The sequence below is a fragment of the Dysidea avara genome, chromosome 4 (assembly GCF_963678975.1).
Source record: "Dysidea avara chromosome 4, odDysAvar1.4, whole genome shotgun sequence".
NCBI lineage: Eukaryota > Metazoa > Porifera > Demospongiae > Dictyoceratida > Dysideidae > Dysidea > Dysidea avara.
The window spans coordinates 40401372-40413799 of record NC_089275.1 but is presented as its reverse complement, the minus strand read 5'-3'; the positions used below and the strand labels follow the sequence as shown (position 1 = coordinate 40413799).

Below are 12428 nucleotides of genomic sequence, written 5' to 3'. Positions count from 1 at the left end.
ATAGTGATATTTAGTTCTTACTAGCTTGATGACTTAATGGATGACTTGTACCAGTGTAAGGATGGTAATCCATCTTGGTGTCTTCTTCATCATCCATGTGGATACTAGTTTATCCTGTGGCTGTGCAACAATGAGGTGAACATGAAACATCCGATACATTACTGGATATATGTGTACAGTTTAAATGGGTGGGATCAGGTAGGCTTGACAAAGGTTGGCTTGTCTCTTTACACACACAACTTCAAAGTTAAACAAACATGCTGTACCAATTACAACTCCTATCCATACAGCTGGTAAAATGCACTTTATATTACATACCACTGCTGAGAATATTGTGATAAGTAGTTGTGATGTGGCTACACTACTGTACCTTATTATGGCTTGATTATCAATGATAATCAAGCCATAACAAGTATAGTAAATTGTTGGAGCATTTCAATCTCATGATCATAAGAAGTTCTTTTTTTGGTTTCAGGATATGGTGGGGAGATGGTATGTACACTCTACGTATCTCCCATCTGTGTCCCTGTTTGGTTTCTTTAGTTGAACATCATCAAACTAATTTTCAATGAATATGTTCAGAGGTTCTAATAATATTGTAATATAATGGAAGATGCACTTCCTCTTCCTGGGATCTTCAATACATACATGTAATATATTTTTCTTTGTAATGACTGGAAAGTCACAAAGGTGATTCCAGTTTCTATGGTGTAATTTACAACTGACCAAAAATATGTAGGTACTTTCCTAAAAATATTCCCAGTTACTGAAATCATAACCACCTTGTGGTCAACTGAGGTAAACATGTAATCAATGTGAAATGTTAACATAGGAGAAATAAAAGGAATTAGTTAACCACAAGATGGTTGTTATTTGAGTAAAGAGAATGTTTTTAGTACATATTTTTGGTTGGTTGTTACATCATGGAAACTGGAATCACATTTCATGCTGTTTGTGGCTTTCTGGTCATTATAAACAAAGATTATATATATTAACAGTGTGAATCAAAGGGGGCGCAAATGCACCTTCCCTTACCTTACAATACACTTTAGAGCCCCTGAAAATATTTATTAAAAATTTGATGATGCTCAACCAAAGAAACTCAATGGTGGAACCAAACAGGGGACACACACTGTAAATTCAGAAGTATGCATGGAGTTATACTGATGGTATGACTCCTGCTCAAGAGTCAAGAGTATGATCATTATACGTACTATGTAAGTGACCACAGGAGTCATACCATCAATGCAGTTGGGAAGTACCCACTCCCTACCCATTGGTATACTCAAACAAATAAAGTACTTCATACCAGATGTAAACACTGTAATAGGACAGTCAAATGCACTGATAAAATGCAATACAGAGAGTGTTTCCCATTTAGTAACATTGTCTAGGTATCTAATGTGCCCTCGCCCATGGCATGCTACAAATGCATTTTTTAATACTGAGCAGTGGCTGTCCTCTGTACACCATAACTATACAACATAAATTACTTTTGGATACCGTCGGCAAAAATTGCAAAGGAAACCACCACTGTCACTCATACAACTCATGTAGACCACTTAGTATTTAAGAATACTTGTAGATTACTACACCATTTAGATATCGCTTTGTACACAAAAACTACTCTATGTAAATTTCAGTATTGAAAGCAGCATTATGCCTAATGCTTTGGGAGGCTATACAGGCTCCCATACCTACTGATCAATTTATGCCTACTACCCTAACGCACTCTCTTTCAAAACTCTGCTGAATTTACCATCCTTAAGTAAATTTAAAAAGTTGAAACCAAACCACATAAAAACAACACATAAAATTTTACATACACTGTATGTAGACTATGTATATGGTCTCACCAGGAAATTCCTCACAGGTGACACTTGAATCACTGCTATTAAAAATGATTGGACCAGCTTCAATAGTTGTAGCTAGTAAGACAATATCAAATAAACTAACTTTTATTAACTTGATACACTATCTAATCAATTGTTATCAATTACGCTGAATTATTACAAAGAGGTAATATAATCAATGACAGCTAGTGACAAGTACTTGGATTCATGTTAAGATTTGCAAACACAAGTAAAATAGTCAAAATTATCTTAACTATTGAAATTCACCACTAGCTACAATTGATAAAATACGTAACATGTTATTAAAGAAACTGGTGGTCTGCAATATACAACTAGTATGACACTTAATAGATTTACTGATGTACATTCTCAATGGATGTCCTAAGTTAATAATAAATATGTAACCTTCAGATTACTCCACTAATAACTTGAGTGTTGTAGTCACTATTGCTAGTGTCCTTGACTAACACTGTAAAATACTGTTACTAGCAAAATACTGCATGGTAATTTCTAATTTGGTATACCGGTAGTTGATTGTTGATTATGTCACTACTATAGACTAGTGGTGAAACTCTTGTACAAGTTCTGATAAGAAAAATATTTATTTCACTGTCCACCACTTGTTACACGTATGTATATAATCGCTTCGCCAAGTTACTGTCAGCTGGTCAGCTACAAGTCTGATCTGCACAAATGAAGTATACACATATTTAATGATAGCTATCAATAGCTAACTATGCAAAATGCGAAGATTCCATTCCCTCAGTTATTACAACCATTACATTGAAATTTATTTTTCGTCTGATTCCTACAGTGACGAATCCCTGGTTTCAGTACATAAATAATGGGTTTGTCAGGCTTTACAAAAGTAGCACGAGACATGGTAGTCTCGTGCCTAGTTAGTCTATGTTAAGAGCGTAATCACTGTCTGGTGACAATGTTCAAGGTTCTTGGTACTGGAAGTATGATTCAGCCAGAGTATAATATTATATACATATTGGCTGGTCAATCAGAATCAAAAACTTTTTTTTGTATTTGCATAAATCCATCTGAAGTTGATGAAAGAGCAGATGATTTTAACCATTGTATTAGAAGCTTTCACTGGGGTCATTCTGACAAGAAGTTTTTTTTCAAGTTGTTATATAGCTCTGATCATGATTTCACGTTACATAATTTTCACCAGAAATGATACTCTATCCTGTAGATGAGAAAAGACTGTCTCCATTCTATTACCTTAATCTTCATATCTAATTATTTTCGCATGGTTGTAAACAACTTTTGAACAATTATGCAACTTTCTGATTGTGATTGGCAAGTCGATATTTTAACTATAGCACATTTTGTGACCCCCAACAAATTTTAGTATTGTCACCAGACACTGTTTGCACTATGAGGACAATGGGACTAAGCAAGACAGGAATAATTTATTTAACTACAATCTCAGTTTGGAGTGGCCTTAACAACAATGAATACCAAATATAGCTGCTAGCCCAGAGCTAGTGGACCTCCAATATGCTGTATCCCCCCAATACTATATACTATTGATTGTGACCACGCTGCATGTACTTGGATGCAGTACCACAAAATTAATTTAGGCCACTCCAAGTAGATTCATTGTTTCCCATTTCCCACCTGCATACAGACTCTCTTCTGCATGGTTTTAGTCATTATGCTATTAACTATATAAACATTTGGTTATTAATTATTACTTATCACATGATTGTGTAACAGTTACGTACATACAGATACTATTTTAGCAATGACCTTATTCACAGTCATAACTCACCTAGTGCTCCTATAGTCTCTTGCCCAGACCAATTTTTTTCTATTTGTGTGAAGGTGGAGAAAAGAATGAAAAGCGGTCTGGGCACGAGACTAGTGCTCCTACTTTATATTCTGTTGGCTAGCTACGGCTGTTAACATTGTGTGGGATTTTAAAATTACATGTAGCTAATAAACCTCCTGCCCGCATGCTTAATGTGTAACAATGGAGTGGCTTTACAAAACAAACAATGTGTGGCTAACAAACCTGAACAGTCATGAAGAAAAAGTGTGAAACGTGTAACATGTAGCTACTGTGTAGTGTTCTGGCCCAGACCAGACCACTTTTTTCCTATCTCACTAGCAAGTGCATGGGTGAACCTGTGAAGCAGTAGTAGTGAGTCAAAAATGACCCAACAACTCTTGATCAGTAGCCGTGCAGCTGTGAACGCAGAAAAGGTAGCAAACAGGTCGGGTATAGGGACAGTTGTTGTTGTTGTGACGGTGATCAATTCAATATGACCGAGTGTGACAAAGTTACTCACAAAGTTATATAGTCTGCAGGTCACCAGAAATGTGTACCCTATGGGTGTAGCTATAACCGTGCCACTTGTGACTGAATCTGAGTGTTCTGCTGCTCCTGCTTTCGAGGGGTCCTGTAATTCTGCCCGTATTTTAGTGTCTTGTTTAGTGGAAACTTTTGATGTTTTTATGCCATTTCCTGGAGAGGAATGTTCCCTTGCTTTCTTTGAAGATATGTCTGTTTCTGTGTTGCATAACTCCTCTCAAAATGACCTGTTTTAGATGATTCACTTTTCAAACAGCTTGTAAGCAGTTCTACTATTCATGATCAAGCACGTCTGCATGCTTTATCACATTCTTCTGGCACAAGCAGTGGTTGGCTTAAAGCACTGCCACAACCTGCTTTGGGTCTAGTTATTCCTCCTCATGATTTCACTATAGCTTTACGTTTGTGGCTTGGAATTCCTTTGTTCCCTTCCTTATCTCTCTGTACTTGTCTATCTGTGATTGACCAGTTTGGTGATCATCTGCTGGGGTGCTCTCATGGCCCCTTGAGGATCCAGCATCATAATGCTTTAGTGTCTATTGTGCACCAAGCCTTGTTCCAAGATCACCGTGGTGTTCTTAGGGAGCAAGGTATTTCATTTGACCAATCTCGTCCTGGTGACATATACCACCCTTATTTCCACCTTGGCCATCCTGCCTATTTTGATCTCTCCGTCAGGAGCACCACTCAGTCAGCTGTCATATCTTCTGCTTCTTCTCAGGCTGGGCAGCTGCTTCTGTTGGTGAGATAGCTAAGGACACTCAATACCAGGACATTGTGAATGATAACGGAGGAGATTTTATCCCTCTTGTTTGTGAGACCTTAGGTGTTTGGTCACCATATGCTCTATCAATTTTAGGACCCATAGCTGACAGAACAAATGTTAGAAACGGTATGCCTCGAAAGTTTGCTAGGCGCCAACTTCTCCAGCAATTGTCTGTGACTTTGTAGAGGCCGGTAGCTAGCTACAATGCGAAAATGATACTACACCAGTAGCTATTCGCTAACTGCTGAGGACGAATTTCCTGACTTTGACATTGGTCAAGTATGTAGCTAGCTAGTAATAAATCCCCCAAGGAACAATCTTAGCCCCTCTATTATTTTTATGTTATATTAATGACCTACCATTATCAATCAATGCCAACATTGGTCTGTATGCTGATGATACCATACTTTATACTGTTATTCACTCTACATCCGACTGTTTATCATTTCAAAATGATCTCAACTCCTTATCACAATGGGGCACTAGATCTGGTATGTTTATTAATCCTGATAAAAGTGTATTCATGAGAATCACTCGTAAACACAATCCGATCACGTACAACTTCACCATTAATGACATCTCTATCAAAGAAGTTTCATCTACTAAATATTTAGGAGTTACAATCACCAATGACTTGTCTTGGTCCACACACATTACTAACATCACATCCAAAGCTCTATCAGTCAAAGCATTCCTACAGAGAAATCTTAAATCCTGCCCAACTCAAATCAAATTGAAATGTTATAATGCCATGATAAGACCAATCTTGGAATACGCCAATCCTGTCTGGTCCCCTCACATCAGAAGAGACATTGATAAGCTTGAACGAGTACAGAGGCAATCTGCCAGATTCATTATGGCTGACTTCTCGTGTTTCAGCAGCGTAACTAACATGCTCATTGACCTTAATATTCCCAGCTTAGAATACCGCAGACAAGTATCCAGTATCACCCTCCTCTACAAAATTGTTCATAATCTCATTGATATATCTCCTGGTGATTTAATCCCTGTCACTTCTAACACCAGAAGACATGACCAAAGATTTCATCATATCTATGCAAGGACCAATCAGTACAGTAATTCATTCTAATTAGACTGTGGAATTCACTCCCACCTGACCTAATCCAACAACAACCACTACAAATTTTTAAGTACCTTGCATGTTTCATATGTGCGTTAATCCTCAAACTGAGGCTGCACATTTTTGGAAAATAAATAAATAAATAAATATATAGGTAGTAGTTAGGTAATAAATAGTAGTATGTTACCAGTACTTAGTTCAATGTTTTTTTATATTGTGTTAGTTATTTTTCGCCACTTGTGACTTACTTGAGCTACGCCTTTCCGCATTGACGAAATTCACTGATAGCTAGCGGGTTGTCTTGTTTGTAGCTAAATCGTGCCTCATGTTGCACCACATGGTTGCACCTCACACCTTGCTCGCTTGCTAGCTACTCACACTTTGTATTCTTCAACACTGGTTAATAGTCGCCTGCATGCTCTTCGCACAGAATGACAGAAAACAATTACTGGAAACTATGCAATCAATATGTCTGAACATAGATAATATACCCCCTGGATTGGAAACTGCGCCGCGCGCCATAGACTTTGTACAAGAACCAGTGTCCTTAGGCTGGTTTCGCGCCTCAACAAATTTAATCCTATTACAGCAGAACGGTGGCATTACGACTTTACTTTGTTACGAGAATGACTTTTAATGTTGTTATGATAATTGTTTTGGTTAGTTTGACCACTTCGCTTCACTTTTGGTCGGGAGGCTTACAATGGCGGACTACATGCTTTTATGGAAGCACATTCTTGGCTAAACTAAGTGCTGTAGGTAGAAAAATAAAGTATCACAAGGTTAACTATGCTATAAAGAATTGCCTCGGCTAAATAATATGCCTTCCCATAACTTCTTTGGCAGGTTTTTGGGATGGTATTTTTCGGCAAAATTGGAAGCACATCAAACTGGAGTATTATGGAGTGAGAGGAAGTTTGCTGGAATGGTTTGAATCATTTCTACACAACAGAACACAGCAAGTAGTAATAGAAGGCCATTATTCCATATCTTGTGACATAACATCTGGTGTCCCCCAAGGCTCAGTTCTTGGACCTGCCCTTTTCCTAATATATATCAACGACATAACTACAAACATACATAGTGAGTTGCGACTGTTTGCAGATGACATTTTAATTTATAGGCCTATACACTCACCAAGTGATCAGAAGATTCTGTAGGATGACTTAACTACTCTTATAAAATGGGCAAATGAATGGCAGATGGACTTTAATGTATCTAAATGCAACATCTTACAAGTTACCACACACCATACCACCAAAACATTTACATATCAAATGAATGGAGTGCCCTTGAAATCAGTAGAAAAGATTAAATATCTTGGAGTTTACTTGAACAATAAACTTTCATGGCACGATCACATTGACTACATATGCAACAAAGCAAATTGATTACTTGGTTTCCTAAAGCGAAATTTACATTCCTGTCATAAACACTTCAAAGAATATGCCTACAAACAATTTCTGCTACCATCTATCGAATATTGTTGTGCCATCTGTGACCCACACCACCAAAATGACATTTCTAAACTTGAAATGATTCAACATCGAGCTGCTCGTTTCGTCTTAAATAAGCCTTGGAACAGACACCACCGTGACAGTATCACAGACATGTTAAATGAACTAAATTGGCCATCTTTACAAGAACGCAGAAAGCAAGCACGCCTCATCCTATTGTACAAGATAGTTAATCATTTATTATTGGTCCCAAATCGCTGTCTGCCATCATTAAATCAAACTGCTACCAGAGCCCATCATGATCAGAAATTTAATCATATACAATCTTCAGTAAACACGTATCTCTATTCATTCCTACCCAGAACTATTCCCCATTGGAACGATCTATGTATCCCAAATCTATCTACCATTGATCTTGAAACATTTAAACAATCAACTACTCCTACTTTATAACTGTAACTTAGCACTTATTGTATTTATTGTAACTTAGCACTCACTGTAATTTAGTACTCATTGTAATTCTAGCACTTACTGTAACTTACCACTTACTGTAATTTAGCACTAGTTGTAACCTAGCACCTATTGTAACTTAGCACTTATTGTAACTTAGTACTAATCATTATTGTAACTTAAATTATAGGCACTTATGTTATTGTAACTTAAACTAGGCACTTATGTGTACGTACCTTGTACATTAGCGCAAAAACCCTGTTGGGTGTTTGCTAATCAATAAATAAATTTAAAAAAAATAAAAATAAATTCTCTCTGTGATTCTAAACAGTATCGCTACACAATTTACCGTAGGCGGGGAAAGTTACGCGTGGGAAAAGTTTCGCGAATGCAGTAGCTATCGCGAAACTTTTACGCCGGTTAGCTTCTACATGCTTGTATTTGTACAGTAATACATTAGTATGCAAAATCAGCATCGCGAAACTTTTACGCCGGTATACAAAGTAGAGTGCAATTCGCGAAACTTTTCCCACGCGTAACTTTCCCCGCCTACGGTATACTACGAAGTCATCAAATAATGCTCCATGGTATGGTCTGGGTGCGAAGGGCGTAGCATACAGGGTTTCGGTGTTTTCCTTGAATGGGTGTCCAAACCATCCAATCTCGCGTTCAGTTTCGCTTCTACCGTTCGCACAATAAAGAGCTAATTTGCCTCGAAACTCGCTGTTGGCTTCCAAAACATGATTATGATTATGATTATGATTAAAGTACCGGTAAAGGCACAGCCTGTATACCGGATCTGCACACAATAGTACAATTAACCATTATAAAACATCTTGATAAAGAACCCTTTACCAGTGGTGAGCCTTGTTTCGCCCAGAGAAACTTGTCTTGTCATTGAAGGGGGCGCAAAACCAGCCTGTAACCAGTGGCGCTTACTAGTTTCCAATCCAGGGGGTATATTATCTATGGTCTGAATTATTATCTAATTGCCTTATAGCTAGCGCCCTTAAAAATAATTTAAAATATCGCATGGAATATCTATGATTTTAGCTACGTAATAGCATACTAAGCATAGTATAATTACTGGCAGGATCAACTTAGCTACGTGTGCGAGGTAGAGTTCTCAATGAAAAAATTGAATAATTTCTAGCTATAAGTCTTAGCTACCACTGCAGCTAGGGTGTTTACATGCACCTCGGCATAGCTACTAGCCACAGTCAGTAGTAATATACATGAACTTTCAAGTTAGAGGTTCAGGATAGTTCGATTCGCTGAAGAGTGTCAATTTTTTTTCGTTTTTGTATATATACATACGTAGTAGAGTCTACCATGTTTAACAACCTTCTTATAAATGAACTGTAAAATTGTAATTAGTTAGCTGCATATATTTTGATTTGTATATTGCATTTATACTCGCTGTGCGAGGTCTTGCAATTATAATAATAATAATAATAGTAGTAGTAGTATAGCGGCACAACCCAAAAATTGTGCACTTTTTCATAAAGCCATGGAACTTTCCACATAAATGGTAGTCCTCAATACATGTATTTTTAGATATAGTGCCATCGCTGATTTGACCTTTGTTGACCTTTACTGCCATTTTTGTACGGAAAATTGATCATTTTTGTCTTTAACTCCCTGAGGCAGTAATTAACTTGTTAAAATGTGGCACCAAACAAAAGATCTTGCTGATAGAAACAACTTGGTTTTTATTTGAAGTGAATAGGTGATTTCATTCTTAAGTTATGAGTATTTTTATTAGCTGCAAAATTTGATAAATTTATGCACAATTATCTGCCCACAGGTAATTCACACCTTGAGAGCAGGAAAATTAATTTTATCAAATTTTGCAGTTAGTAAAAATGATCATAACTTTGTAACGATATCACCTATTGTAGGGTCCGCAACGCGAAAAATCGATATCCTCCAATCAACTACCTAACTGTTGTCATGTGTTAGGCTAAGTGTAACTTGAATAACACCACCGTGGCAGCCAAGTTTGTTACTTTCTTCTGGTAGAAAACGATACAAATGTCTTAAAATCACGTGATTTTTCGCTGCAGCGGTTCGTAGGGTTCTTCGTATGCCACGATATTCACTCTCAACATTGCTCAAGTAGTCTATCATCAACTCAAAGTATTGGTGGTTTGATTTTATTGGTCAGTTTCTGGTGGCAGCACGATCTGTGCAGCTTTTTGACGACAGACAAAATGTTTCTTCTTCTGGAGCACAGGACAAGCAGAGCAGCAACTGCGCCGTTGGTCAGCAATGACCAGTACTAGGTAAAGTACCTGCATGTGGAGTATGGTTATAATTGAAGCTTGTTAGCCATCTGGCTGAGCCATCTATATGCTGAAATTCGGCCAAAACGACGCGATTTTTGCGAACAAATACCAGAATGGTTGATACATCAGTGAAACAGTCTCCAACAGCAAGGATACGAAGCTTATAAACACCTAATAATACGGCTATCTCGCCCAGTAAACGCATAGAGCAATCCAGTGCATGAAATAGGCACTCGCGTGATTGAAATTCAAATTGCGGAAATACCGATGAAATCGCTTTCATTTCTGAATAGGAACCATGCAATGTGCTCCTTTTGTAAATATTTGTGTTAATTGTTCATTCAGGCGTGGTCTGAGCCAGTGCAGATGTGTTTTGTACTATGATAGTATCGTAGGAAGAGTCTTAGACTGCTGGGCTAGTCGAGATGCTGAACCTAACGCACACAAACTGATTGTCACTTGATTCCAAGTGATTTTAAGGTCATTGGAATAGATTATAGTTGTATTTTCGGAGATTTGAATATCAATCACGTGAGTGCCTATTTCATGCATTGAACTACTCTATGCGTTTACAGGGCGAGATAGCCGTATTGTTAGGTGTTTATAAGCTTCGTATCCTTGCTGTTGGAGACTGTCTCACTGATGTATCAACCATTCTGGTATTTGCTCGCAAAAATCGCGTCATTTTGGCCGAATTTCAGCATATAGATGGCTCAGCCAGATGGCTAACAAGCTTCAATTATAACCATACTCCACATGCAGGTACTTTACCTAGTACTGGTCATTGCTGACCAACGGCGCAGTTGCTGCTCTGCTTGTCCTGTGCTCCAGAGGAAGAAACATTTTGTCTGTCGTCAAAAAGCTGCACAGATCGTGCTGCCACCAGAAACTGACCAATAAAATCAAACCACCAATACTTTGAGTTGATGATAGACTACTTGAACAATGTTGAGAGTGAATATCGTGGCATACAAAGAGCCCTACGAACTGCTGCAGCGAAAAATCACGTGATTTTAAGACATTTGTATCGTTTTCTACCAGAAGAAAGTAACAAACTTGGCTGCCACGCTGGTGTTATTCTTAGCCTAGCACGTGACAATAGTTAGGTAGTTGATTGGAGGATATCGATTTTTCGCATTGCGGACCCTACTTATTGACTTCAAATAAAAACCAAGTTGTTTCTATCAGCAAGATCTTTTGTTTGGTACCATGTTTTAACAAGTTAATTACTGCCTCAGGGAGTTAAAGACAAAAATGATCAATTTTATGTACAAAAATGGCCGTAAAGGTCACCTAAGGTCAACTCAGCGATGGCACTATATCTAAAAGTACATGTCATGAGAAGTACTATTTATGTGGAAAGTTTCATGGTTTTATGAAAAAGTGCACAATATTGCCAATTTTGGGGGCTACGCTGCTATACTATAGCTACAGTAGCTAGCTAGCTACTGCTTCTTAAGAACACGTTTATCTATATGAAGCGTTTTGACAGCTCTATTAGGGTAATCGAGCCTATTAGAGTATATTGATCTATTTCACTCCAAAAAGGACAATTTCGGCGTGATATCATTCCGAGGGGGAGGGAGGGCCCCAAGCTCCACCCACCCCCTTTTTCTCCGCCTATGAATTAAGATTTTTACTTTAGTTTTTATTGCTGAATAGTGGCTAGGCCTCAGTAAAAAATGAAATACTATGCTAGGGTGAAGTTGCAATTGCATGACCATGCATGTTATAGGCTCCTTTTAAAAGTCTGAATCCGCTTCTGTCACAGTCAGAGTAACAGAGTTACTAGCTATATAGCGCTAAAATCGTGGTAGCTATCGTAAACAAAGCACTTTTAGAAAATTACTTATTTAACTAATCACTTACATGTTTACATGTACCATATAGATCTCAATTCTGAGTCCTGTACATTGCAAATAAATAATAAATAAATAAATAAACACATCTACTTCCGCAGGACAGATTCGAATGTTCTCATTAGTTGAATGTTAGCTATCTAGGGCTATTGTGCCTCAACAAACATGCATAGTAATGGTAGCTACACACAACACACACACAAAACATTAATGTAGTCTTACCCCCAGCCACCCACGAGCTCGATCAGGTGAAGGTCACTTTGCGTGATCAAGAGCGTGGGCGACTACATGCCCTTCTTTAGGTAGATATTTTCGGAAACCAGTCACGCGGTCAGGCTGTGGGCT

At 37.9% G+C, this 12428-nt stretch overlaps 1 protein-coding gene across 5 annotated transcripts in view; it reads right to left on the bottom strand.

Annotated features, from left to right (window-relative positions):
* LOC136252132 (uncharacterized) overlaps nt 1–12333 on the bottom strand; it is a 33427-nt gene extending 21094 nt beyond the window's left edge. Inside the window, exons 1-3 of one of the 5 annotated variants that reach the window (XM_066044516.1) lie at nt 12306–12333; nt 1857–1928; nt 22–120 (exon numbers count right to left, since the gene is read on the bottom strand). In XM_066044516.1, coding sequence (XP_065900588.1) covers nt 22–97 — 76 coding nt within the window. In that variant the 5' untranslated portion in view covers nt 98–120; nt 1857–1928; nt 12306–12333. Of the gene's footprint in view, nt 1–21; nt 121–899; nt 970–1856; nt 2940–6277; nt 6492–12305 lie in introns of those variants that run through there. The other 4 variants (XM_066044517.1, XM_066044519.1, XM_066044515.1 and 1 more) reach the window with 4 other exon arrangements.
* Between the last annotated feature and the right edge of the window lie 95 nt (nt 12334–12428).